General features: G+C 41.0%; 1 protein-coding gene across 5 annotated transcripts; it reads left to right on the forward strand.

The window, feature by feature from the left end:
- On the forward strand, positions 1 to 27,969 carry RAB8B (RAB8B, member RAS oncogene family). Of its 5 annotated transcripts, none has more exons than XM_027704374.1 (10): positions 1 to 314; positions 15,298 to 15,358; positions 15,890 to 15,950; positions 16,793 to 16,870; positions 17,907 to 17,996; positions 18,761 to 18,826; positions 20,950 to 21,000; positions 21,485 to 21,509; positions 23,890 to 23,962; positions 27,786 to 27,969. In XM_027704374.1, the coding sequence occupies exons 1-9, from the start codon at positions 191 to 193 to the stop codon at positions 23,937 to 23,939; spliced, it is 606 nt and encodes a 201-aa protein (XP_027560175.1). In that variant the 5' UTR covers positions 1 to 190; the 3' UTR covers positions 23,940 to 23,962; positions 27,786 to 27,969. The 5 variants fall into 5 exon arrangements, with proteins under 5 accessions (XP_027560175.1, XP_027560176.1, XP_027560177.1 ...); XM_027704375.1 differs by lacking the exon at positions 27,786 to 27,969 and adding an exon at positions 26,715 to 26,740; XM_027704376.1 differs by lacking the exon at positions 23,890 to 23,962 and having other exon boundaries at positions 2 to 314.

Here is a 27,969-nt window from a genome sequence, read left to right on the forward strand (position 1 = left end):
CGCCCAGAACCACATCCCCCGGCGGGCCCGGCGGTTCCGGCGCTCGCTGACGCGGCGCTGCCGCTTCCCGTGCGCGGGCGGTGCCTCCCTCGCTCCTTCCCTCCTCCCTCCCCGCCGGAGTCCCTCCTTCCTTCCCTCCTCCCGCGTTCGCCCCCTCCTGCAGCGGCGGCGAGCCGAGCCCCAGGCGAAGATGGCGAAGACCTACGACTATCTGTTCAAGCTGCTGCTCATCGGCGACTCGGGCGTGGGCAAGACCTGCCTCCTGTTCCGCTTCAGCGAGGACGCCTTCAACACCACCTTCATCTCCACCATCGGTGAGGGGCAGCCGCCATCCCCGCGGGGACAGAAGGGGTCGTGCCCGGGGCCGAGCGGGGAGGGAGGGAAGGGCGGGGGCACCGCCCGTGTCGCCGCGGCCGCGCTGGGGCCGCTCCGTGGGCGGGAGCCCCGCGGCCGTGAGGGCCCCGCGCTGAGGGGGAGCGGGGGCCCGGCCCGGCCTGGCCGGACTCGGGGTTTTGTACCTGTCCCGGGGCCGCGGCCCAGCCGGACCCGCGGGGTTTGTCCCGGTCTCAGGGCCGCGGCCCGGCCGCACTCGGGGGGTTTGTCCGGGGGCCGCGGCCCGGCCGGGCCCGCCCGGTGCGGCCGCTCCCCCTGCGGCAGCAACAGTTGTGTGGGCCCGGGCCCGCCGTGCGAGCGGGGCCCGCCGTGCGAGCGCTGCCCGGGGCTCACGGAGGGCAGCGTTTCGTGCCCTCCGCTTATCGGGCGGCTCGTGTTTGGGTGCAAACCTTCCGAAAGTGGGAGCGCTGGGGCGGCTCGGGCTCGCTGCGGGTTGTGCTGCGCAGTGACAGCGCCCGACCCGCCCTGGGCTGGGAGTTTGACTGCCCTTCTCCCCCCAGCTCCTCCAAATGCGTGTGTGTGTCTGCGTGTGTGCGTGTGTGTGTGTGTGTGTGTGTCTGCGTGTGTGCGTGTGTGTGTGTGTGTCTGTGTGTGTCTGTGTGTGTGTGTGTGTCTGCGTGTGTGCGCTCCTGGACAAGGAGGTCACGTCTGTGAGATTTGGAGGAGTTCCCTTCGAGCTCCTGAGTCGACTTAATTTAGAAGCTCCTTAGTAACTGGAACAACCTCCTCCAAAAAAGTTGGGGTTTGTTGGGTAAATTTGGTTGTGAAAAGGGGTTTCCAAAGCTTCACTAACCTTTTTTAATGACAACGAGATGTCATATATCAAAGCACTGTTGTGACTTGTATCTCTGTCAGTTTTAAAATGCTATTCTGCGGAAATAAACATAAGCAAAATTTTCAAGGTCTTCACCGAGATGTTGAATTGAAATCTCGATCTGGCAAGACTTGAGATTTATGGGTAGTTACTTGTAGCTAAAGCCACTTTTCAAGTGAAGTCTACTGGTTTTGGGATGAAGGGGTGAACTGCAGTGGAGGTTGCTCATGTTTAGGAGGGTAAAACTAATGCTGGCTTTGAAAAATAACACTGAGAGAATGAGTAGAGTTTTTATTGAAAGGAAATGGATTTAAAGATGGAGTGGAATAGCATGTGACTTGTTTTATGTTACCCCAATGCCCTGTCCTCTTCAGACATTTTATTGTGCTGAACTTGGTGCACAAGGAAGAGATAATTTTTATTTAGGCCGATGTGATTGACTAAATGAGGTGTGGCTGGCATTTCTAATGCTTTAAGAACAGTTTTTCTGCATTTTTCTGGCTTATTTCTTTTCTCTTTGCAACCGTTTTCAAAATGCTGTATCAGTAACACCAGCTAATTAAGGCCTGAGTAGCATTTTACCTTAACAGGTATTTTACTCTACTTATTGTAGAATAAAAGGCTTAATAAACGTTTATAAATGCTGTATCATCTAAAAAAAGCCTACGTTGGTACTGTGCTTAATAGAAAATATCTCTTTATACTTCTAAAGAGATCATCTTCCAACGAGTTTCTTGATGTTTCTTGAACTGCTGTAGCACCTTGATATTTTTTTGTCTCACTGATTCACTTTGAAGTCTTGAGGATTGTGAACATGATGCTGTTTTTTCTTACCTTATTCAGTAAACATAGGATTTGCTCTCATTTCCTTCCTTTTTATTTGCTTTCACAAGGGCCTTATTTTCAAAATGAATCAGCTTGAAGAAACTTACTGAGAGCTGGTAGTACTTGTGATTTCACAGATACATTTCCCTTCTTGTCATTTGTTTCCTCCAGTCCCTTTTCATTTTGTAGCAAAGGGCCTCCAAAGAGGGGAGTCGACAATGCAGGAAATAGTGAAACTGTTCATAAAGTGCTGATGTAGCTGGAATAAAAATACTTGGGGTTTTTTCAGCCTTCCTCATGTGTTGCATATATTGCTTTTGGGTCAGTCATGTGGATCTAACCTGTTTGCTCTTGAAGATGTGCTCACATTCCCTTTAGCTTTGGGTGAGTGCATGGGGGTTTTTCAACACTGCTCAGTCTTACAGTCATAACTGGTCCTTCTGATGAGCTGAGGGGATGCCATTTTTGACAACTCTGGTTTTTCCCTTGGCTGATAAAGCGTAGCTAACACGGTGAGGAGGGGTGCAATGCTTTCCCCAAACGGGCTGCCCTGCCAGATCAGTATTCCTCCTTGAGTACACTGAGTTTTCCTGGGCTGTGAGCTGCCAGGCTGCTTTGTTTGTGTGTTCTCCGTAAAGTGGGTTCTGCAATATGGTGGTGCTTATGATGTGTGTTCAATTAACAGTGATTTTAATTAGTATGTGTGATATTGTGTCCCTTAGTTCTCCTCTGGTCTCTCTGCTGACAAGATCAGGCTTGGTTTGACTGCAGAAGTCTGAGAAGGTGTGTGATTTAGATGTGTTGACATGAAATTTTATCAAAGTTTAATCTTATGTACTTACATGCTCTTTTTGAGTGAGGTGAGTAATTTAGAGGGTTTCTTAACTATATGGGGTTAAATTTTTCCCTGTTTCAACTTTTTTCCTGGATTCTACATCCAGAAATAGAAACAAACTTTGTTGCCATGATGGAAGGGTCGACATTGTAGTACCAGATAACTTTCTTATAATGTCCCACTCCTGTTGTTCTTTAGTAGTTTAACCAGGATTAAACTACAACACTTCAGTTACCAGAGCAATGGGAATTCTTTCCAGAAGGAAAAAAATAAACTAGGAGGGAGAGATGGAAATGCTGTTTTATTGTACAATATTTGTTTTACTTCTCCTCAGAGTTGATATTATAGAAGTAAGTCAGTAATGAGTTGTAGTTACTTTGCCATTGTGCATGAGACACTTGTGTGGTACTTTGCAGGTTCCCTTCTGTTCTGTGTCATGCAGAACATGCCTGCAAGGCTCCATCCTTGGAGATTGCTTGGAGGTTGGGAAATGGGCCTTTGACTTTTCTCCTCAAGACTTTGGTCGTGCTGTAATCAACATTGTACTGATTCAGGCAGCAGGGACTTCCAGCCCGTGTCCTGTGGCCAACAGTTGCATAAGAAGTAGGATAAAGGTGCTCTGCATATGTATTGATAATCCATCAGAGTTTTTTTTATTCTTTGTTGGGGTGGCTGTTGGCACAAGAGTTTTTCTGATCTTTGTTTTGACTACCTGGCATAACTAATACCTTCAGCAAACTTTGCTACCCGTTATGAGAAGTGAACCAGGGATCTTTCTCTCAGATGATCCTTTCAGTTGTTCTGAGTGATGTTTTCAACCTGTGAAAGCACAGATTAGCCTTAAGCAGCTTTAGACACAACAGGTCCTTGGCCTTCAGCAACTTTAAATTCACTATACGGGGCTCTGTAGCTGTGTTTGGAGAATTTCTAAAAGGGCTGACGAGTCATAACACCGCTGTGGTCCTTAGTGAGGATCAGCTTTTCACTGTGAACATGGGATCAAACTTTTTTTTTCAATGGGTGTTATGTAAGGTTAGGTTGTTTCATTTGCTTCCTGAGTGGAAACTTCTGCTTTTGCACAGTTCTTTCTACATGGAAAGTAAAATGCAGTTGAGTCAGCTCATTTTGCTTGTTAACAGCTCCTAAAGCAAAACTTAACTTGGAGTATCTCGTGCATTTTGCTCGTAGTTCCATTGTGATATACAAGAATAGGAAGAATTAATGGAGCAATCTCCAAGTATCTTAACTTGCTGTTCAGGTAGTGCTGTCTGGTAAAACTGGATTTGGTTTATCATTAGAAATAATAAGGTTTATTCTTTGCATTCCTTTCAACTTTTTGTATCGACTGGTTTCTGTGAGAGGGAGGTTGACTCTCTTTAGCTGACAGCATTTCTGACTCCATCCAAAGGCTTGCTGACTGGAACAAAATTGGTCGTATTTATTTTTTTAATCCAAGATGATATCAGCGTTTGGCAGGAAGTTGCCCATGAGATAGGACTGGATCTGAGAGCTGAAACCATTTGTTGATTTTTGCAGAAGTAACTTTTCCTTAGCTTACATCTTCCAAAATAGGACACTACTCTGGCAGGCAAGCACGTGTGTGCTGACCTTTGAACACTTAGATGAAAATCCTTTGTCAGGCAAAATTATCAACTTCCCTTTTGCAGTGAAATTTCCATGTCTGTAACGCGTAATGGAAATTGTTTTAGTGTATTCAAGTCAAATTATGCCTCAGTAAATATTTCTACTCTTCTTCCCCACGGTTACTTATTTGTGTGATAGATAAAGGATTGGTTGTTGGGTTGTTGGTTTGGGGTTTTTTTCCACCCTGCCATTAAGGTTCAGCATTCCCTATCCTCATTCACTCGGTTTCTTTGGGCTTCTCCAGATGGTGGGAGCTGTGGAAGAAAACACATCAATGATAGATGAGCAAGGGGAGGGAGGCACCAGGAAGGCATTGTCAGTAATACTTTATTAATGGTCGTTACCACAAACGAGTTGTCAGGGAGACTTTGAAGTGATTGAGATGAGTTTCAATGTCTCAGGTGGCACCATTGTAGGGATCTGTGGAATGGGAGTGTGTGTTTGAGGCTTGTAGGAACTGGGACTGCGGTATCTCTTCAGCACAGAGTGAGGAGGAGGTCAGGGGTTTACAGGGAATAGGGGCACACAGGATTATGGAGGTAAATACCAAACTGGAGCAATGATTCTGTTTTCAGGGGCTGTGGTGGGTGTTCAGCAGGGTTCTGTCCTGATCTTGTAGCTGGAGACATCACAGGTTAAAAGCATTAAAGTTTGTGTTTCTTATGACCTTAAATATGATACTAACACCTGGTTGGTAACAAAGGACATCTTAGACTTTGGTTTTCATCTGCTGCAGAGGTTGTGTTACCCTCTGTGTCCTGCAAGAACGGAAGTGAAATTGTTTGGCTTTTATTAAAAACGCTGCTGCAGCTTCGTGGTGGTGTTGTGTGAAACACTGACAGATGTCTGACTGTTGATGCCCTTCCTAACTGGCAGATGGGGGTCTGTCTTGGTTATGTGTTCCTGGGTATTTGAGTGACAGGAGGGCAGCTTAGAGCTGCTTTTGTGACTTAGTTTGAATGCAAAGTTAAGAGCACAGACAGTGAGTAAGTGTAGGAAGAAATGTGTTGGTTGAAGACAAACAGCTTCTGTTTGGGAATTTTTTGTGTACTTTTTAGGAAGGATTTCCTAGTCCTTTTGGAAAAGGTCATCCTTTTGGTAGAAATACATCTTGAACTGTCTTATTTCAGAATTTAACTGACATTATTAATAATAATAACATATGCAGTATTTATGGTGATGCTTTATTTCATATTTTGTGGTAGAAGGTAGGTGTTTTTAATTTGAAGGATATGATATTGCTTTTTACGTATAATTGGATGTTATGGTAGCTGAAGTACCAAGTCATCAGGCTGACTAGATGTGTAAAATAGATCCAATGCTTTTCTAATGTGAATAAACTATGAATAATAGTAACATTAACAAAGTTGCACTCTGTGAGGCTCTTGCACAGAGTTAGAATCACAGAATATCCTGAGGTGAAAGGGACCCACAAAGATCTTTGAGTCCAACTCTTGGCCCTGCACAGGATACTCCAAGGATCCCACCCTGTCCCTGAGAGCATTGTCCAAACACTTCTTGAACTGTGTCAGGTTTGGTGCTGTGCCCACTGCTCTGGGGAGCTTGTTCAGTGCCTGTTCAGGTGCAAAAACTTTTCCTAATATCCAACCTGAACCTCCTCTGGCACAACTCCAGGCCATTCCCTGGGTCCTGTCCCTGGTCCCAAAGAGGCTCAGGGCCTGCCCTCGTCAGGAAGCTCTAGATTGCTGTGAGGTCTCCCCTCAGTCTCCTCCAGGCTGAAAGAAACCTGCTGCTGACTGTCAGTGGCATTCTCTTTTATGTATGGCAGCATCTGAGAGTGCTTCAAGCAGACTAATCTCTAGTAGGAGTCTGGCACCAAATCTGGAAATTGGGAAAAGCACGTTGAGTGTAAGAAACTGGGCAAAGCTAAAGTGGCTGCCAGCCAGAGAGCTCATACGCTGCTTCCAGCCCCCACACCCCCCCCAAAAATTCTCCTTTCTTTCATCTGCCAGAAAGAAATAGCTTTCCCTTAGTGATTCAAAGTATCTTGCCTGTATGGTGTGACTTCAGATGGGATTAAAGATGAGGTGAGGTGTCTGTGTCAACCCAAGCATGGAAGGAAAGAGGAAGGTACAGTCAGAGTAACTGCCTGGGAGAACTTCTCTGGCTTAGCAGAAGTGACTTAGAGGAGAGTACTGGAGTATGCAATGCAGAAAAATGAGCTGAAGAAATTAAAGAATTAATTCAAGTTAATTCATTAAAAGAACCTTGTGTGATGTAGGAAAAGAAAACTATTATGTGCCAGAAAGACAGGTATGGCCTTTGCTAATAAGTTATGTGGTTTTGCCTCTTAATCCAGGTAGTAAAAACCTTTCAAAAAGACCTATTTCATCATTCATGTAAGAAATTAAACAAAGCAGCCCTTCTTTCCTCATGTCCTTTGCTTCCCAAACAAACAAACAAACAAAATCAAACCAAAACCCCTACGTGCTTACTTACCTCATGTTAAAACATGGGTTTAAAAAAACCATGAGAAAAATTATGTTCTTGGGCTGTTGAGAGTGCTGTCTGTAAAAATAACTTCAGGAACTTTAAACCTTCTGCTTTGACTTTTCAGCCTGATTTTGCTGCCTCACTATGTACCTTCCACACTTGCTTCTAAAACACAACTGTATTTCAGGCTCTAACTGAAATTCCTAGATTAGATTATTTCTCGTAACAAAGATAATTCTTACTGGATGAGACATTTTGATCTCCACAGATAACCAAGATCCTTTTGGACTGAGTACCAAGTTACAGCTGAGAACTGTCTTACTGCCGTTGTATGTGTGCTGGGCTTTTTTGTTGCATTTTTATCCCTGTTTATGTTCCTGGTAATACCCATATTCTCTGTGCTTTTTCTTCCAGTGTTAGCAGGTCTGTGCCCTCTGATATCTCAGCTGTTTAATGAGTGGGGTGTTCCCGCATTCCTGTAAAACTTGCAATAAATTGCTCACTTCTGTCTTTACAGTGGTCGTGTGTAATTTATACCAGCTCTAACATTATCCAGTTTAACTTGTTGTTATCTCTACACTATTTGGTGTCCCCAGACCTCTCAAGGAGATGCTTGGCAGTCTTGTTGGGCTGTAGAGGTGTTTGCCTGTACACACCAACTGTTCCCATCGTGTCCTCTGTACCTGTGTCAAACCTGCAGCTGGTGGGATTTGTGTGTGGTGCCTGTCACAGGCACTGTTGGAATAGAAGGTACAAAGTGCATTGTTTGTACTGTGAGAGGGTGTTTTATCTCTGAGTGATCACTGACTTACAGCTCTCCCTTTGCTTTGTCACTCCTGGGACACTCTGTGTGCTCACTTTTCATGTCGTAGCTTTTTTGTTTTAAACAGATCATGTTGTGGCCCCTCAAAGTCTTTATTTCTTCACTCTGAATAACCAGCTTAGTGTGGGCATCCAGATCAAGTGAGAGCCCTGAGATTTTTAAGAGGCTTTTTAAAATACAAGTGTCCATTTCTCACTGGTTCATCAGGACCAAAAATTACAGAACAAACCCAAACCTAACCTTTTTTGGCCTGTTCTTATTGTCACAACTGGCATGGTATGTCAATAGTAAACAATGGACTTTAAATCATGGTGGCCACGTAGTATTGATTGCAAAGGAATTTTTTAATATACCATATTTTTTACTTTTTGGATGCTTAAGATGCTAACTTTGTGTGAAGTAAATTTTTTTTTTCCTGACAGCAATATTCAATTAGAGTTATTTTGGTTAAAGACAATGTTTTCTACATCTACAGATATATCTGGTTCACAAGCAAGAGATTTGGGATAAGTTTTTCCTGTTCTTGGGGTTTTACTTCAGGGTTGTTTTTTTTTCTTGCCTATTAAATGATGCTTTTGATATGGACCAATCATATGTTATCTCAAACTAAGCAGAAGAATCAAATACCTGTTCCAGAGGTGTTACTGGTCATGACTCTTGCTCATGGCAGGGCCTACCCCAGTTCCAGCTGGCTGTGAAACTGTACCCTCAGCTCAGTCTCTTGGCCAGTTACAACCTTTGCTGCTCTCCAGTTGCACATTGGCCTGAGAGGAGCATGTTCTCTAAGCAGCTCAGTGAATGCATTCCTCCTAGAGACAGGCAGTCTATAAATAATCCTCCAAATAAACAAACTTCGCTGTCTGTATCAGGAGCGCAATTTTAAAAGTTATTTTAGATGAGACTGAGTTACCATCAAGTGTAGCTTGTCTTCCATTTCAAAGGGAATGAGAGGTAGACCATAAGTTAGTTTCTGTGCACTTTTACAGAGCACAGTATCTACATTGTAAGCTCTAAAACACATCCTGCAGGGACTCAGTCCCTTTTAAAGTTGGGCTGTTTGTTGATAATTTCACTCATGTCAACCAGTATTAAGTTTCTACTATTGTGCTGTTCTATAGTCTTGTATTTTATATTGAGTATTTTTGATGCTTAAAGTCGTGCATTTCAAAGGTTGCTCAAAGCAAAGGTCTCAGGAGCAGGAAACTGCCTTATGTTGTATACACCCGTTCTTTATTGCCTTACCTACCTCAGTCATTTGTATATATTTATTTGGCCAGTGTTTAAACTTTAAGGACCTTACAGTATTAATAACTTCCAAGGTGCAAGGCACTGCTCTGTGTCTCATTGTGTGGTGTGAGATTCATTGTGGGGGTGAATAGTTCCATGAAGAAAGGCCAGTTAACCTGAAGGAGCCCATTCAGCTCACTCGAGTTTACCAGTGTGCTGTGGATTCCTATGGGCTGTCCAGAAGGAACAGAATACAGTTTGTCCCTTTAGGTTGTGAAAGAATAACTAAAGCTGGTTGCACTTGTGTTTAATTCTAGAATAATTTATTTTACAATGTTGGAAAAAAATGTTGACCTTTACCCTGGTGTGTCGCTTCGTGTTCATCTGCTGTATTTTTGAATGAGTGCAATAGAAGACTACTGCCTCTTTAATTTACATAGTGATACAAGACATTGCTGAGATCATCTGAAAATTCCTTGCAGATGTTACTAGGGACTAAAGCCAAACGCTCAAGTTCAAAATGATTGGACTTTGTTCTTTTGTGTGAGGCTGTGTGACGCACTGGTGTGTTGCAAGTGTTCCCCACCCTGCCTTCTACACTGATCTTGAGTCCTACTTCATCATTTTTTATTTTTACTGTTATTCTTCTAGGAAGATCTAGTATAAGAGCAAATTTCTGAAGCTTCATTTATCTACCTTTATAGAACGAGACAGTATACAGGTGTAGCACTAGAAAATATTCTGTTAAAAACCACTTAAAACATAATTGTGTGGGTTTTTTACTGTGAGGGTGGTGAGACAGTGGCACAGGTTGCCCAGGGAGTTGTGGATGCCCCATCCCTGGCACTGTTCAAAGCCAGCTGGATAAGGCCTTGGGCAGCCTGGTCTGATGGGAGGTGTCCCTGTCCATGGCAGAGACTAGATGACCTTTAATGACCATTCCAACCCTTAACATTCCACAATGCTATAATTCAGTGATCCAAACCCTGCAAAACCTACTGCTGAGAACAACAAAATGGGAGTAATCCTTGGGTGAGCTTGTGGGGAAAATATATGGTTACAAACTGATGTCCCTCAGCTGTGGATGTTTTCCAAGTAATTCTCTCCCGGGATTCACCAAACTGAGGGTGAAGCACATTGATTTTCAGTTATGTGCCTCTTCTCACTTCCTTTTTTGAAAGTAAGTTACAGATCTGCTTGCTCGGTTCAAAGTTGCTTTTAATTCAGCGATAACTCTGAGTGGCTGCAGAAATGATTTCCTTTCCTTTTGTGTCTCTTGAAGACTTGCATGTCTTGCAATAAAGAAGTTGCAACATGTTCTCCTTTTCCAGCTCAGCCCATTGAAACACATCAGACCCCCACAACCCCACACATAAACACAGTAGCATAGGAAGGACCAATGCTTGAAGTTGGAGTCAGCCCAGCTTGAAATTTGATGCAGCAATTCCAGTTGTTCTGATGCTGATTTGCTCAAAAGGGTAATGAGACTTTGTACTTTGACTCCTTCCCCCATTGCTTTTTATTGTGATCCATGTCTAGTGGTGGTGAGTGCCACAAAGTTTGTGTTTTATCAGGGAATCCCAGGGAAAAAATATTTTAATTTAATTTCACTTCTTCCATTCTTACTTCAAAGGAGTAAGATAAGATTTTGATAAGTAGGAAGACAGCTTCTCTGAGAGGGTGAGGTTTTTATTACATATAGGTCATGCAAAACAGGTCCTTATTTTTAATTTAATAAACTGTGGTGCATCTCTTATGTTCTTTGATAGATGGGACTAAAATGAGACTCTTTTCTAATGAGCAAATCAGTGTTAATTTTTTCACAGCTTCTTTGCCAATTTGTGTTGTTAATCACTTTTTTAAATTCCTTTGGCTTATATATTTAAAAAAAGCTCAGCTAAACAATTTAAAATGCTAGTACATTGAGTACTTGTGTTTTGTTTTTTAAATGAAGTATTGCTTTACCAGAGCTGGAGAAATACTGTACTGTGGTAGGTATAGTATATATAGATGGTGTATGCTATCAGAGATTGATGTTTATTTGCATCCTGCAAGGTGCTGATTTCCTGGCTGATATGTTGCTACAGCTGCACATGTAAAGTCCAGCTGCTGCAAAACTAATGTTGAGCCACATGAAAAATTAACTTAAAATACAGGTAAATTGTGTAATAAAGGTAAAAGTTAAGCATTCTAATATTTGCCTGCCAGTGGTTACTGATATTTCTTTGCATTAATTTGTATATGTTTCTTTTCTGCCTGTCTTTTACTGCTTGTAAGGAACACTGAGGAACACGACCCTTTTTGCTGAGCTGTCTGAAGCCCAGAGAAACCTTTACCTTCAGGAGGTATTTGCTGGTGCTGCTGTAACAGCTGACTTGCTCCAGCCAGAATACTTGGGTTTGGTTTCTTTGGTTTCTTTGTGCTGCAGCATTTTCTGCAACAGGAGTTTTGTTGAAAAGAATAAACCAGCCGATCTCTCAGTCCAAACAGTGGTTCTGTGTAGGGGAAAGTTGTAGTGGAGTCCAGGCTGGAAGGGATATACTGTAGCACTGCAGAACCTGAGATATTGGCCCTGATGGCTACAGGGTTAAAATCGGGGTGAGGACAGAACAAAAGAGTAACAGTGATGCCCTGAGTAAGCCACTGTTCTAAAAACTAAAGTAACAAAAAGAACTGTTCAGCCTCCCTGCTCAGCTTGTCCTCACATTCCTGCAGGAATTGCGTCAGGCTGGTTTTGTTAAGGTTCATGGTAGGAAACCATCGGTACTGGAGCTGGAAAAGGAGCCTTTGGAAGTGTCCTGTACGTTCAGGATGTTTAGTATTGTAGTGTTGTGAGCTCTTTGCAACATTTCACAATGTCTCTCTAAAATTAATGCATTGCAGCTTAATTACGGGTCAGCTCTGCCCAGGTGGGTTGGAATAAGAAGGAACATGTCTCTAGGGAGTGGAGTGGGAGAAATGGTGACAGAAGAGCTTTTGGAGCGTGAGATGGACGTGACTTTTTGGCTTAAGCCCAAAGAGGCCTTGGTGAGGCCAGTCCCCCTGGCCTCTGACACTTGGCTGTGTGGCACTGAGCAGTGGCATGGCCTGGATTTCCTTAGCTCTGCCCAGCAGTGCAGGGTAAATACAGCAACGTGCAGCTCCCGTGGTTTTCCATGGAAGTCCTTGTGTGGCACTAGTGACACTGACTTTTGGTATGCAGATTTCTCTGCCCAGTGTATTCTTTGTCAGAGTTTTATTGGAAGCTGTAGAAGAAAATACCCTCAGTAAAGTGAGGAGTGAGGATGCATCCCTGGCCTATAGTCAGCAGGATCTGGAAAGGATTTTGAAGAATAATAAGCCCTCAGCAACTTTCACCCCATGCTGCAAGGGAAGTGCAAGCAGTTACAGTCCTAAGTAATACACAAACTGCAACTTAGACCTCATCCTTGCAGTCTGCAAGTTTGTGATTCCTGCAGCAAATGCTCCTGTGTCACTCTGATCTATGTTTACTGACTTGCTAGTTGGGCACCAGTGTGTCACACCTTTGTGTGACAACTGCACTTGAGCAGTTAAAAATAATTATCCTGTTAGCATTTGCACTCTAAGAATTAATCTGGGTGTGTGTTTTCTGAAAGCTTCTGAAACTTAGCTTCAGATGGACGTCCAGATGTTTCTGGGCTTCTTCTCCACTCCATGTTGCATTTTAAAACTGCAAGCTGTGTGATCCTTTGCAATCAAAGTCACAAATGACTCCTCTTTATTAGACTCGAGTAACTTTTCAAACTTTTGTATCCCATTGTGTGGCTGTATGAAAGAATTAAAGGAAATTTTCAGTCCAGAATTACTGCTGAAATGCTATAGTTTTGGAGGGGTTTACATGCTGTAATTGAAATGTAGCTGTAACCAGCTCGTGGCCATGCAAGTACACTTGGCAGGAAGTGGTAGCACATGTCGCCAGCCTTGCTCTACAAATGTGTGCAGCTCACCACTTCCTGACACTGAACTGAAAGCACAAAAGAAACATCAGTTTCTGGTTCATTTTAACCTCTAAAAGGTTGCATTTGTTAAACATGGTAGTGTCATAACAGAGGTACTTGTGGCCTCTCCCTTTAGATTCTTCTTTTAGCTTTGGAGTTCACCTTTAAGAATTCTGGTGAAGTTCATACTAGAAATCCTATGATCGGAGAAGATACTTTTTGTGGAGATCCTGAGTTTTAGAAGTGGTGAAAGGAATGGTTGTATAAATCATTTTGGCAGTGCAAGGGAAATGAGTAACCACAAGAAACCAGTCTGTGCAAGACATGGACTGGTGCTCATGGGGAGCTCACACTGCACTTGGGAGTCTCCTCGGAAAACCATCCCTCCAGGAGTCTGTCACTGCTTGTGCTGCTGTGTCTGAGCTTCAGGAGTTCACAGCACAGGCAGAATTATCTCTAAACCACAGTAGTCTCTGAACCTGGTTTTCCTGATTGTTGTTACACTGAAGCTTCAGGCCAAGACACAAACGAGCTTTTAAAACTGATTTAATTTGCTGTTGCCACGGAACAATACCCTTTGCAGAGAAATCCGTGTTTGTGCTTTATAACTTTTGAGGGCAAAACAAAATCTATTCAGAGCAAAGGTTATTTGTTTTCAGACCTGAATACAATTACCTGTGGCTTCAGCAGCTGTGATTGCACCTAGTTAGGAGAAAAATCTTTACGAGAGAGGGAAAATCCTGACCATTGTTAAATAAAAAAACTTGCCAAACTTCTATTACATATAATAGGGATTTTGAGAAAATACACGTAATTCTCATGTCGTTTTTAGAAAAGTGGGAATTAGTGGAAGATCTTTTTGCCTGTAAATCTACTAGTGAATCTTGGGAAATTGCAATTGGAGCAGTAGCCATAGCATTTTAAATTAATGCAATTAATTTCATGTGCTGTTAAAGTGCTGATGTGATATTTCTTCTCATAATTTGTATTCTAACTAATGAGCTGAACTGTGTATCCAGAGCACATTAAGATTAAGTGGCTGAAACGTGGTATTTTCAGTATATTAAAACAGTAATATTGCATGTGAGAAGAAGGGAAGTCAAATAGTTAATGAATGTCCATATTTCATATTCAGATTCTACTGTGGTATATTAAAAAATCCCATAGCTTCCTGTTTAAGTGATGGATGACTTCTTGAAGCTAGAAACAGCATTTTTTTCCATTAAGGTACTCTTGATAATTGTCAGTTAATTTGCATCTTAAGAAAGAAGAAATTAAATAAACAAAATAACTCAGCCCCACCCCTATCTTTTATGAACTAAATATCAAGTAACTATTTAAGATTCAGTGAAGAGAAAACAGGCCATTAGTTTCAAACCAGATTATTTTGGTGGGTATGCGGGGTTGGCTGCCCAAAAATCTGTCAGTCACATAGTGCAACTTGAATAATCTCAATTTGACCTATGTTATGGTATAGGTTTAGAGATGCCAAAGTTAAAGTAGTTAATAAAGGCTAGTCTGGTTGGAAATCTTATGTTTGACTCATAGATCCATTTCATTCCTCTAAACTTTTAAAAGACATTATTAAGCCCCTCTAAATTAATTTTTTTTTTTTTTTTGCCCTTGGTTTAAAATCTGTCTTGAAAATTAATCTGAGAACTGATGGGTACCTTGGTACCATGTGGAAGTGTAAGGGGAAAAGGAGAGAATTTGATGCCTTTGATTGATACCTTTCAGAGCTTCCTAGAAAATCTAAGTTCTTGAAAAAGTCCCATTCATGATGTACTTGAGCCACCTTCAGTACCTATCTGTAAGCCTTGTCTGCTGTGTTGTTTTACCATTTACTGTGATGTCTGATTAGACTGCATTAAACATCAGTTTTCAGAAGTAGATGCTGGCTTTGAGAAGGAACTCAGGGGTCACCTGAGGGGTCACGTGGATTTTTAGCTCAGAGGTACCAGGGAAGTGACAGGGAATTGAATGCAGGGGCTGCTCAAAAGTTCAGGAAAAATATGTGTTCAAACTGGTGACCTTATTGGTGTGAAGTGGAAGGATTTGGAGATCAAATCTTCTCTAATAATCTCGGCCAGCTGGTAGCGAGGGTGAGTTTAGTCTGTTTTTGTTGTGCAGAATAATTTATCCTTGCTGTGTTGGGTGCAGCTGAAAAGCTCTGTGTGCTCTGAGCACTCCCCAGGGTGTGGAAGGGGGGACAACTTCAGAATAACTCTTTTGACCGAGTGTGCTCTGACCAAATTGCCAAAAGGAAACCGAACACTTCCTTGGCATTAACTGCAGAACTGAAGAGTATCTCTTTCTCTGGCAGGAATCGACTTTAAGATCAGAACAATAGAATTAGATGGAAAGAAAATCAAGCTGCAAATATGGTAAGTATTCCAAAGGAATTTAAGTTTGCAGTGAATATTGTATTCATTTAGAGAAGAATACTTCAGAGCTTTTGAGCTTCAGAGTCCCAGAAGTTTCATACCTTTAATTCATTGACTGTCCCTGAGGTTTATGCTTTCCTCTGGCTTGCTCTTGGGGTGGTTCTGCTTCAGGAGCACAGGAAATGGCCTGTTCACATGCAAGCATTTCAGCAACTTCCCATTTTGTCCAAAGCTGTCCTCTGAAATGTGCTTTTAGCTGTTCCCTGTGGAGGAGAAATATTAACTCCACAGCTGTAAATTAAAATATGCAGCCTAATAAAATGTAATCTCTGATACTTTGATACCTGGTTGTACTCAACAAGGCACAGGGGAGTGATAATGCTCCCACTCCCTGCCTGGGGGGTGAGTAGAGACTGAGTGTCCTGGCAGCAGCAGGTGAGTATTTCTGGAGTAGCATTGTTACTCTGTTTAAAAAGACACCTCTGAGTCCAGATGAGTGTAAACCAAATACCTTTTCCCCCTGAACTGCAGGGATACAGCAGGCCAGGAGAGATTCCGCACCATCACCACGGCGTACTACAGAGGAGCCATGGTGAGTGTCCCACTCAGAGTCACCAAACACAACTGGTGGAACTGGTTTGCTCTTCTTAGGGTTGTATCCTGTAAGTCTGCAACTGCAGGACTGGATAATTGTGGCTTGAGATGTGGGGAGTGAAGTTTGTGGTTTGGTTGGGGTTTTTTTTGTTTGTTTTTCCTTTCTTAAACCTGCTGGTACTTTGTCTAGGCCTGTTTTTGTGATGAAACTTCAAGCCCTATTGTCTTTTTTCATACAATTAACATTTCAGCAGATTATAATAAAGTTGCCAAGCTTTAATCAGACAGGTTTGGTGTTGGTTTTTTTTTAATGCAGTCAACCCCTTTAAACATTTGAAGTGTGTGAAAAATGGGTAATGAATTATTTTAATATTAAAAGTGTGTTTCACTGAATTGCTTTTCCTTAAGCCAGTAAAGTATGCAAAATCTGGGCTAGAAATACAATCACCTGCAACAGCTACTGTTATTTTTTCTCCATTGGGAATGACTTGAAGCCAAATAACTGGCTCCAGCCTTGCACCCTGTGTGCTACAAGTGCTTGTAATGGCTCTTAATGCTGTGATTTGAGATATTTTATGTTGGAGCACTGTTAAAACTTGCTGATTACAAGCTGTGCTGCTGTTACATGTTCTTACTGCTTTGTATGAACAGTGGCAAAAGATGTTAAATAGTAATATTTGGGGTAAATTCCTGGCCATGGCATAATGCCTTAAGAAAGGATTATAGGTGAATTAAGTCTTATGTTTAATTTCTTTGCAAATATAATTAAACTTACAACATAGATCAAAACCCAGCCAATAGTGCTAGCTCATCTAACTAGATTTTCCTAATTTTATTTAGGGAATTATGCTGGTGTATGACATCACAAATGAAAAGTCTTTTGACAACATAAAAAACTGGATAAGAAATATAGAGGAGGTAAGTGCTTCGTTCCATCTTAGGATTTCCCTGGGACAAATAATAAGTAATTATTCACTCTCATTATAGTAGCCAACATTTATGGCCAATTTACTGGGCAGTGAATGCAGCAGTGGTTGCTAATGGGGCAAATATTATTTTGTTCATTAAAGGATAGAAGGTAGAAAACTGAAGTTTAAAAAGCAAGCACAGGGTGTTTCAAAACTGCTCTTACTGTATGACTTTTATTGTTCTTTTTATACTTTGGGTGTGTCTAAGGAATGGAGGAGCAGCATCTTAAGGTGTCCACCTGTCACTTAGATGATGAGAGAGATGTCTGATTTCAGTTCTCACTGTGTTCTGTGTGTCTGATTGGAGAGTTTTGAGTTTTTCCTTTGCTCTGGGGTGAGCTTCCTTCCTGCTGACTTATTGTAAATTCTTTGATGGGACATGCTGCCAGGTAGGGATAGGTCCTTCTGAAGTTAGAGGAGAAATCTTAATTTTAGTGAAGCTGTAATTAGGTAACAGAATCTTACTGTTTGTGTTTCTTAAACATAAAATCCATGGGCTTTTCTTTAGTATTTTCTTTGGCTCTTAAAATTCCTGTATTAGTGAGCAATTTCATCCAAGAGTGACTGGGCTAAAAAAGTTCTCTTGCTGAAGTGATTATTACTTTAAAGGGACTTTTATTAATAATCTATTTTAAAAATACAAATGCATTCCATAATGATACTCCAACCAAATCCCCCAGATGTCCAAGCACCCCTTGGAAGTGAAGTGTGTACAGTTATATTTCCAGAACAGCCAAATGCCTGTGCACGTGTGCAACCTGGTACAGAGCTCATGGCACAGACTTGATCTGTAATGTAATCTAGGAGTATTTATTCCAACCTACTTTAATATTTTAATTGCTTGCTTCAAAATCAGTCTCCCTCAGTAATGCCTTGACATTAGATAATTTCGTTAAAATAAAACAGTCGTGGAGGAGTTTGACGCAGAAGTTTCTTTTAAACCATGGTGCACTTTGTTTCTGAGAGGTTCCTTTTCCTTCTCTCAGCATGCCTCTTCAGATGTAGAAAGAATGATCCTGGGTAACAAATGTGATATGAATGAGAAAAGACAAGTCTCAAAAGAAAAAGGGGAGAAGGTAAGATTTGATGACTTACCCCATTCAGAAACCTACTTCTCTTAGGATTTTAGCTCCTGGATGTTTGGTGTGTTTTAAGCATATGAGACATAATAGGTCTCAAATCTGTCGTTTCAGAAGCTTACAGGATGACAGGTTTGGGGGGTTTATCTTGAAATAGCACTTGATTGTCTTCAGGTTTAAATAAACTTCATGGTACTGTTGTCTTGAGGGCAAGATCCTGCTAAGAATGTTGGCCTTTGCTATGGTGTGAAGTATTTTAGTTCTCAACATAAATTTTGTGTGTAGTTTGATCATGTTCTACTCAATTCACCATGGGGGCGAATTACTCTTGTCATGAGTGCTGTTATTAAAGCTTAAGTAATTAGTTGTTCTGCAGAACAAACAGGTGAGGAAGAATCCTGTGAAATCTCTCACGTGTGCAGCTGAAGTTGTGTAGATATGATTGTATGATTATCTGGCCCATAAATCCATATCAATAAAGGTTCTGCCTTAATGTTCTTTTAGAGCCTAAGTAATTCTTTTTGTGAGAAATCAATCTGGTTTTCGTTTGTTAGTTGGTTTTGACTTTATATGATGGTGTGTGGCCTGTTCTAATACTTTGTCTAATTGTTCAGTAACTTTAATCTTATTGCAAGAGAAAAGCAGTGCTTGGTTTTGTTTTTAAAGCTTGCTGCAGCATCTATTCTGTTAGGAATCTATGTGAAACATTCCTTTTACAAAGGAACCTCAAAACCACTGAAACACTTTAACCTCTCTTCCAGTTAGCAATTGATTATGGCATCAAATTTTTGGAGACAAGTGCAAAATCCAGCATAAACGTGGAAGAGGTAAGAGATGGGTGTTCTGCTCAGGTGTTTTTTGAATTCCTGCTGGGGGGGGTCTGTTTGATCATCTGCTGGGCTTTCTGACCTCATCTGGGACCTGAAGTCCCAGCTGTGCTCCTGGGTCACCAAGCTTCTTATATTTAGAGAGCCTCTGTTAGAATCCAGCTGTTCCTTATGTTCTGGTAATGTCTGGGATTGTTTTTTAAATGGGTGGTAACACAGTGGTTTACTATTACTGTAGCAAACAGTTGCTTTAGATGTCTGCCTTGCTACTTAAATTTCAAGTCCTTTTGGACAGGGAATAGGTGTAATTTTAGAGCACTGCTTTGTGCAGGAAATTGGATTCAGGATTCTTTACTTTCAGGATAAAGAGCCTTTAGGTTACTACTAAGTACGTGCTGTGCAGATGAGACTGAAAATTTGTGTGTTAACCTGGGACACCAGGTCATAAGCTGATGTTAGAGGAGGAAGAAGACTTACAATACTATCTAGAGATTTGTAATTTGTTTCCTGCGAATAAATTCTGTGCTAAAAACAGACGATCCCTATTTATAAGAGCATAAGGAAATGGAATTGGAAGGAAGAGTTGGCTCAAGTCCAGTCTGTCTTACTTGTGTCATCTTGGGGAGGGAGGGGGAGGATCTTAACTGTATGAAGTGTGGACAAAAAATAGTTATGTCTGAAGGCAGTTACATTAAGATTTATTCATCCAGTAAGGTAGACTTGTTCTTAAGTGTTGTTTCTGTACCTAATCATTTCAAACCTTTCTATGGGATACCCTTTGAAAGTCCTCCAAACATGTACTTAACTCTGATCATGCAGCTGACAAATTGACTACAAACTGAAGCCATTGTTACTTTAAAGCAACAGGAGGGCTGTCATGCCAGCCAAGCGTGTTTTTTGTGATTGCAGGATGGTTGTTGTCATCCAGGATAGTTAGAAGGGACAGATTTGCATCCTGCTGCATCTGGAGCAGTGTTTGACCCCGTTTCAGTGTCCTTGCGGTTCCCACAGCAGGCACTGGAAGTGTGACCATGAGCAGCAATACCAGTGGTGGTGGATAGTTTAGTCTCCTGATCAAAAGTACCCATCTTCTGCTTGAGTTCCTCTGGAGGGTCCACTTGGCCTTTCATGACACACCTGCAGGTTCATTTGAGCTCCTGCAGGTCAATAAATGCACGGCAGTGGTTTGTGTTTACTCCAAATGATTTGGCTGCCTGAATATTTTTTTAAATTGTCGCATGAATAGTGGAGAAAGCATTAAAAAATGCAGCTGGTGTAGGCATTTGGCAATCGCTAATTATTTAGTCTACTTTCCACCAAATGCTTCATTTGTGGGAAATTACACAATCTTGACGTTCTTGAGGTCAGAAATGAATTTATTTATTTATTGTGAGTGATTTGCATTAAATGAGTTTCTGTCTTTGGATATGTTCTGAACACAATGAGAGGGGAAGTGATTACACTCTTTACATTCTCGAACTGCCCTTGGACTGTGAAAGTCTCCAGATACCTTTATGTCTTGCTTTTCCCTGCTTCTGGAGAACCACAGAATTATTCTGCTACAGAAGTTATTTTGCTCCTTCATAGTTTGAAATCTGGGATGCTGAGATTTGCCAGAGTCATTATTTATGGGGTTTTTTTTGTTGTTGTTTTGGGGTTTTTTTAAATAGCAGTGTATTGGAAGCTTAAATAACCTTAGAGATAGCCCAGGAGCAAAGGTTTTGGAGGACAAACACAAGCTGACCTTACTGAGAATTCCCAGACATCCATCCTCAAACCTCTCTGCGTTTCTAGTTGTGATGCACAGTTAAGCTGGAGGGGGAATAAAAAGAGCATTAGTATGTGCAGCCTTCCAGAGGTATGCAAAGGGAAAGTCTGTTCAATTGCTTCAAAGACTGGCAGAATTGAGTCTAATAATAGAAAGTTTTTTCTTCTCAAGCATGTTTATTGAGGTTTTAAGTTTACAGATATTGTACAGAGAGTGTCTTGCAGCTCAAAGTGCCATTAGTGGCCTGCAGAACACTGTACTGTTCATGTGTCTGGCTGTTCCAAATCTATCATGTCCTTAGTGTATCTTGGGACTAACTCTTGTTTGTTTTTTCTTTGTTTCCACTCCTCACCAGGCGTTTTTCACACTTGCACGGGACATTATGACAAAGCTCAACAGAAAAATGGTTTGTATTTCCAATTAGCATACAAACTACATCCAGTGAGAGCACAGCTCTAGTAGTTGGCTGAGTAGCAGCCCTGCCAAAATCTCCTGGGGATTACAGTAGTTGCTGGATCAAATCTGAGCAAACAGTGATTTCTCACACTTTATTACACATCAGTGCAGAGCTGGTCCTTGTTTTGCATGAGCATTAACGTTGGGCAGCCTGGAACTGATGTGTTCTTCTGAAATGGAGTAGTGGGATCCTTGCTTTATTACATAATCTCTTCTGCAGCTAATGCTTGAGCTCTGGATTGTTAGGGAAATGTTATTTTTACAATTGACAGTTTTATCCAGTAACAGAGTCTGGGTGACTGAGGAGCTCAAGTTGCAACAACCCTCTGCTCTGGTTATTGCCTTGCAAGGGGGGGAAGTGGGGAGGGAAACATAGGAAAGCTGGACATATCGTTTTCTGCATTTTATGACATTGGTGTTCTTTTCTCTTTCAGAATGACAACAGTTCATCGGGGGCAGGTGGGCCAGTAAAAATAACAGAAAATCGATCTAAGAAGAGCAGCTTCTTTCGATGCACGCTACTTTGATGAACTTCTAACGATAGACTGCAGCACACTTAGAACCTTTTCTGCTTCTTTGAAAGCACAGGGTCACAAAGCCTCAGAAATAATACCACCAAGCTGCTGCTGAGAGCTCCATTGAACGTAGACTGCGATACACAAAATACCAAGTGGATTTTGCTCACTAAGCCTATTGACCTGTCAGGCTTTCTTTCTCAGATATGGAAGCTATGAAGTGGAGACACAAATGCAAGAGTTAACCTGTTTTCCTTTTTTACTTTCTGTTTTATTGCCTGTTGCAAAAGCTGCTATGTTTCTTTTAACTTTGCACATCCATATTGGCCTCTTACTACCTGTTACAGCACAATCTTACATTTGTATTTGCACAGTTTGACTTGTAAGTAAATTCTTAACAGATTTGTGCAGGGTTTTCTTTCTGTTTTTAAACAAATTTATTTTCAAGCAGAAGAGCCAGGGGAAAATTGTCTCACTTCCATTATTTCTATGCTGTATACTTGTGGCCATGCAGTATGGATGTTGTCGCTCTAGTGATGAGAATTACTGTAACAATTGGCATTTAGCAATTTCTATGGATTTTGTTCTCTTAGATGCACAAATCTGTTCATGCAGAAGCTGGGGCTTCTATTCTGAATGTAGTATGTTGCTTTTCTCTCTTTACCAGACTTAGCAAAGTTGTGTTCTGAATTGCCAGTCACTGTCTGATTCACAGATGCACCTTTCAGTTATTTGAATAAACACAGTGTCTTTCCTCACTTCCGTTTGTTAGCTCAAACTGCACCTTTTTGTGTTTCTGATGAGGAATTACACTCTGGAGGTAAAATCATCGTCACAAATTGGCCTCATCACTATCACTTAAGTGGCTTGTGGAAGCTGAATGCATGAGTCTTGAGTAACCTCTTGGATTCACTTATTCAGAAATGACTGCTTCTAAAGGTGACTTCCATTTCTACTGTAACTCTAAATAGTTAGTTAGTATCTGTAATGACCGACCCTTGGCAACAGAGGTGTCCAAAACCAGCTTCCTGGGCGGTGTCTAAAGGGTACCCAGCTTTGGCCCCGGGGAAGCCTTGGCATTAGGGCTATAACGTACTCCTGGTTCTGCAGTAAATGCTGAATGTGTGTCTGGTCTGCTCAAGCAGTTATTTTTTTATCACTGGTACAGTGACCTAGACTGTTAGAAGCAGAGGTGAAACATAGTTGCCTTTTTTACTCAACTGAGCATTGTATAACTTAGTCTTTGTTCTACTACTTTTTTATTGTCTTCTGGAAAAATTTCCTCGATGAGCAATTAAAACAGGTGCTTTAGTTCTGTTGGTGTGCCAAACGTGGACCATTGTAAGCTTTAAGTACAAGTTTGTGTCCAGCCTGGTTGCTGTTGGGGGATAGGTGTGTTCTGTCAGCGTCTGCTTTTGCTTCACTTCTTGACTGGAGTTGTAAACAGTGAGTTGGTCATTCCCACAGATAACCACTTCATTTTGTTGTGTCAGATACTGGATTCGTCATCTCTGGGTCTGTCCTGAATATTTTGGAAGTGAACAGGCCAGTAGTATTAGATTTAAAGCTTTTGATTTTTAAAAGGTTTAACGTTAGTAGCTGGTTCCATGAAGTTCTAAGTGGTTATTGACCTGTCCCCATGTGTAGTTTGCTAGAAGTAGTTATTGGAGCTAGATGGTGGATCTCATAAACTGCTGTTGCTGCACTAGAACAGAGAAACCTTCATGGCAACGAGGTTTAGTGGAAAAGCAAAGCAACCCTAACTGCTCTGTTGTCTACCCTTGATGTTTTTCTTGGACAGGCTAAAGCAGTTATGTTTTCTGTATGGTTAAAAAAGTGCTTCTATACAGAAAGTGTTGTGACACCAATTATGAATGTTGTTTATTTTCAGTAATTTACCTCTGACTTATTTGGTGTCGTAATACTTTGATTTTTATCTCAGGGGTTGTCTGCAAACCAAAACTGACATGTTCTGTGTTTGGCACTGTTTACAGAATGCTTTGTATTGTTTTTTCCTGTCTTCGCTGTGTGGTTAAATGTCCATTCAATTATTAGTCTCCATGAACTTCCCTTTGAAAGAGCCTGTAAGTAGTAGAGTCTATGAAGTGCTTCTTGAAGCAGCAGCGAATTGGGGTATCTGCTCTGTATGGGGGAGGGTGGGAGGGAGAAAAAAAACTTGCTATTTTCTTACATTTAGCTGTGCTAAACTGTACATAAATGTGAGGTAAGACCATAGGAAATTCACTTTATGCATGAGAAAGTACTGCAGTAAATATTTCACTTTGCTTATTGTTCATGTACAGTTCATCTTTTTCTATTTGTAGAAGAATTTAATGCAATTTTGTTGTCATCTGCTGAAACTGAAGAATTCTAATTTCATGTGGTCTTATGGATAAGGTAAAACGCAGCTTGCTTTCTTTGTGTTTTTGCCCCCACCCCACTTCTCCAGCAGTATTAAATGGCTGAGTGGCTGCACTTTATCAGTGTGCTAACTTGGGGTCAGTGTAGACCTTCCTGTGTCCAGTCTGCCCTGCCAGACGTGGACAAATGTGCTGTCCCTTGGCGTGGGGGCAGCTCTGTTGGACTGGGATATTTTAGCTGTGTTTGCCTTTGGAAAGCGGGTGCTGATGATGGGATGTTCTGCCTGTGCATCAGATGCTGGGTATTACAGGCTTTTCTGATATCACCATGATTGTTCTGTGCGGTCTCTGTTGCTACTTTGCTCGAGACTATATAATCTTAAGTTTTGAAGGACTCTTAACTATACCTCAGTCAACTAGTCAGTACTCTAATGCCCATTAGAATGAAAGTCATATAATAATTACTTATTAAGCAGCAAATGTATTTCTGTTTTGTTCCAGAAATTGCCATTAACCTTTCAGGAAAGCAGACATTCGTTGATGGATTTCAATAAAACAAAAATGCTGCTTGTGCTTTGGAGTTTTAGGAAATCTTTCCCTCAGCCCCATGTCTGTGCGCTATATCTTGACCAACATTTTTCTAAATGGTTTTAAAAAAAAGCCAAATGCAAAACAAACTGGTCTCAGTGCTTTGCAATTTTAGCTTTCAGTCTGTGCTCGGCAAAACATGCACAAGAGGTTTTTGTTGAGTGTATATAGAATATTTTATGTACTTATTGTCTGGGAGTTCTATTATTGCTAAAGCTTAAACCACTCATGAAACTTAATGCAGCTCACTTTTCTGTTTGGGGGACAGTCTTAAAAGTGCTGAGTGACCTTTCAGACCTGTAGTTCTTTTTCCAGAAAGTATTTCCCATTGTAAAAGTACCTTTCCCATACTCGTCTGCTGAAGTCAAGTGAATTTCGTGGATCATTCTCACAAGTGGATAAAGGAGTCTTGAATGTACATATCACATTAAACTATTGTGAATGCATAACGATTTGAAAGTACATGAATAATATGTAAAATGCCTAAATGTGTTATTTGTGAAAATGCATCTGTTATTTGGTTATCTGTTAATGTAATGGAATTTTTGCAATGTTAAACTTGTTAAGGATTGGTCTGTAGGTGATAATAGGTCTTTTTTCTCCTCCATTCACTGACCTGCTTATACCATTCTCATTCTTATAAATAAAAAACGTATTTCTTTCTTCCAAAAAAGCAGGATTTACACTGATTTTTCTTGTTCCTGGTGAATTTAACTATTTTAGTGCATTCCTATGGCCTTACGGACATTTTTGCAAATAAAACTTCAATTACTGTTATTTTAATGCTATATAGCCACTAAATTGAGAATAAAAAGTATAGTCCTTGAGAAAATGCTTAATTTTGAAATAGAAGTGTTCTACTGTGTGTTTTTAAGCACATTTTACCTCTGATATAAAGGTGTAATGTGAAAAGCTCCTGCAGATAAAAGTGAATTTGTCATGTGGTTAACTTGTAAACCTAACCATTAATTGTGTATTGATGTATATAGACAAAAAACCCCAAACCCATCCCCTAAAAAAACCTTCATAGTCCAATAGTTTTATTATTTCATGTGAACTTTTTTACAACGTGTGTCTCAAATAAAAGTTACGTAATGAAAAGCACTTGGAGTATTTTGTATGAAATATTCCACGTAGTTTTTGTACAGTTGGCATCTCCACTCCACTTTTGATACCTTTGTTGTGGAAAGGTGTCCAGCTGAGCTGCATCTGTAAAGCTTGGCTCAACTAGTAATAAACCACAAGGGGTTTTATATGGCTTTGCTTGTTCCTAAACTTGACTGTTCTTTAGAGTTGTCCTGAAAAATCCTTTATTCCTGTAGTGATTGCTTAAATCCATTATTTTGATGACCTTCAGTTTCATAAGAAACCATTTTTCCAGACATTTAGTGTCATGAAATACCCTTTCAAAGTCACTTCTGAGCAGAGACCACAAAGGTAACATGAGACACAATCTCCAGTTCGATTAAGAATTATCTACTGAACTGAGCTGTTAAAATTTTCCTTTTTGATGTTGCTTTAAATCTGCACTGTGTGAAGGGTATGACTGTGAAGTACCCTGAGGCACAAGTATCATGAATCAGTACAGCAAATATTGTTTGTCCATCTTCCCTCAACACTGAATAGTGAGGGATTTGACAAATATTTGTTAGCTGTTAGTAAAATTACTGTGGTTTGGCAGTAGCTACAATTGGTACAAAAATCAGCCAACCTAAGGAAGGAATGGTTTTGTCTGCCCAAGACAAAAGCAGAGTAGTATCTGAGACATCCGAGTGGGCACCCTGAGCAATGAGAGGAAAACACATGGATGACAAGGAGTTTCTAAAATGTGTTCTTCCTACACGTTCCTTTAATAAGCTGTATTTAGCTAAAAGGATGTGTTTGCTTTTTACCCTAAGCAACAGAAAGCTGGAGTTACATTCTCGTTACACCTTACTATTTCTTGGGTTTGGTTGGGTTGGTTGTTGTTTTTGAGACTGCTTCAGGCAGACAAGTTTGCTGCGTTAGGACCAGTTGTTTAAACGTTGTCTTGCTTGATCTGAACTGGGTTGAGATGCTCAGCAGTCCTTAGGTTCTCACAGTCGTTAGTGACATTTTAAGTACATTTGCATTCTGCATTTGTTAAAAGGAAATAGCAGGCATACTTACGCTACATAAAAATGGTGATTTATTACAGTTCCTGGGTCTATTTTTGGTTGCAGACTAGCAATTATGATACAAATACTGCACACTTGTAGATCAGAGGCAAGTTGTTGGTACACATGTTGAATGTATCCAGCTTTAAATGGCCAGCTTCATAAATTACTCTTTTGCCAGCTTGGCTCTTTAGAGTTCTTGAATTATACCAAAGTCATCAATACAAGATTTCAAAATACTTTTTTTTTTTTTTAGAAAGATTCTGATCTTCAGGAGATACAGAAGTACAGCTTTTATCTTGTACAAGGTCATTCTTGCCATCTGGAGGTTTAAATGAAGGGCATGGCATGGAATGCAAAACGTACTGAAAAATTGTAGCACTCTTGGATGTGTTGTTGTTGCTTCAAAAATTTTTTACTATCTTCAGCAGAGCACATCAGCAGTAGGCTGTTGGTGTGAACAAATGTTCCACAAGCTCCTCTGAGCATATATTCAGTACATATTGTTAATTCAATTTGTGAAATAAAGTTGAAAGTTTAGAGCAGGATATGAACATTTTCCCCATCTGAGGAATTAACAGGTTTAATGTATTATGGAAAATGTGTGTAACTTAAACTCTGCTAGTGAATACATTGTACTGCCTTCAAAGTGACCAAGAACTCTGTAAACATTCACTAATTTCACCCTACTTAATCTTAAATACCTTCCTTGAGTAGATGACTGAGATGACTTGCTGCCCTTGTGACTTTTTCTGCTTTTGCCACCACTGCGAAGGCGTGTCCATGACACAGCCCTGACTGGTGTCCCAGGGCCTTGTGTTGGGCACTGGCATCTCAGATGGATGGACTTGTTTCAAAATGGGGTTTAATTTCTCAGGGGCACGTTACCCTCGTGCTCACTGACCTTTCTGCCTTGGTTTAACACCTCTGCAGAGCAGCACCAAGAGGTGATGCTGCTGTGACACACCTTGGCCAGAAGCTGGTGGGATTGAGGGCTGCCGTGCTGGCGCTTCTCAGTTGCATCCTTATTTCCAGACATACTTTCGTATGCAGTGTGCTCGTCTCCAAAGAAAAGTTGAATGTTTCATTTATTTTCATGTTAATCCTTATTATACTTCTTTTTTTCTCTCTCTCCAGGCACCATAGGAACTAACTAGCTCTGCTATGTGTTCTAGATGAAGGACAGAACTTCTCTAGGAAGGCTGAACAAATTCTGTCCCTGTCTAATGCTGCCGAACGCTGCTTCTGAGCTTCCTCACCCAAAACTTTGTAAACCTCACATTTATGCGCTGAACCAATAAAGCACAGGGGGAAAAGGCAA

This window comes from Neopelma chrysocephalum, unplaced genomic scaffold, assembly GCF_003984885.1.
Source record: "Neopelma chrysocephalum unplaced genomic scaffold, ASM398488v2 Primary Assembly neopelma1_274, whole genome shotgun sequence".
In the NCBI taxonomy this organism is placed as follows: Eukaryota; Metazoa; Chordata; class Aves; order Passeriformes; family Pipridae; genus Neopelma; species Neopelma chrysocephalum.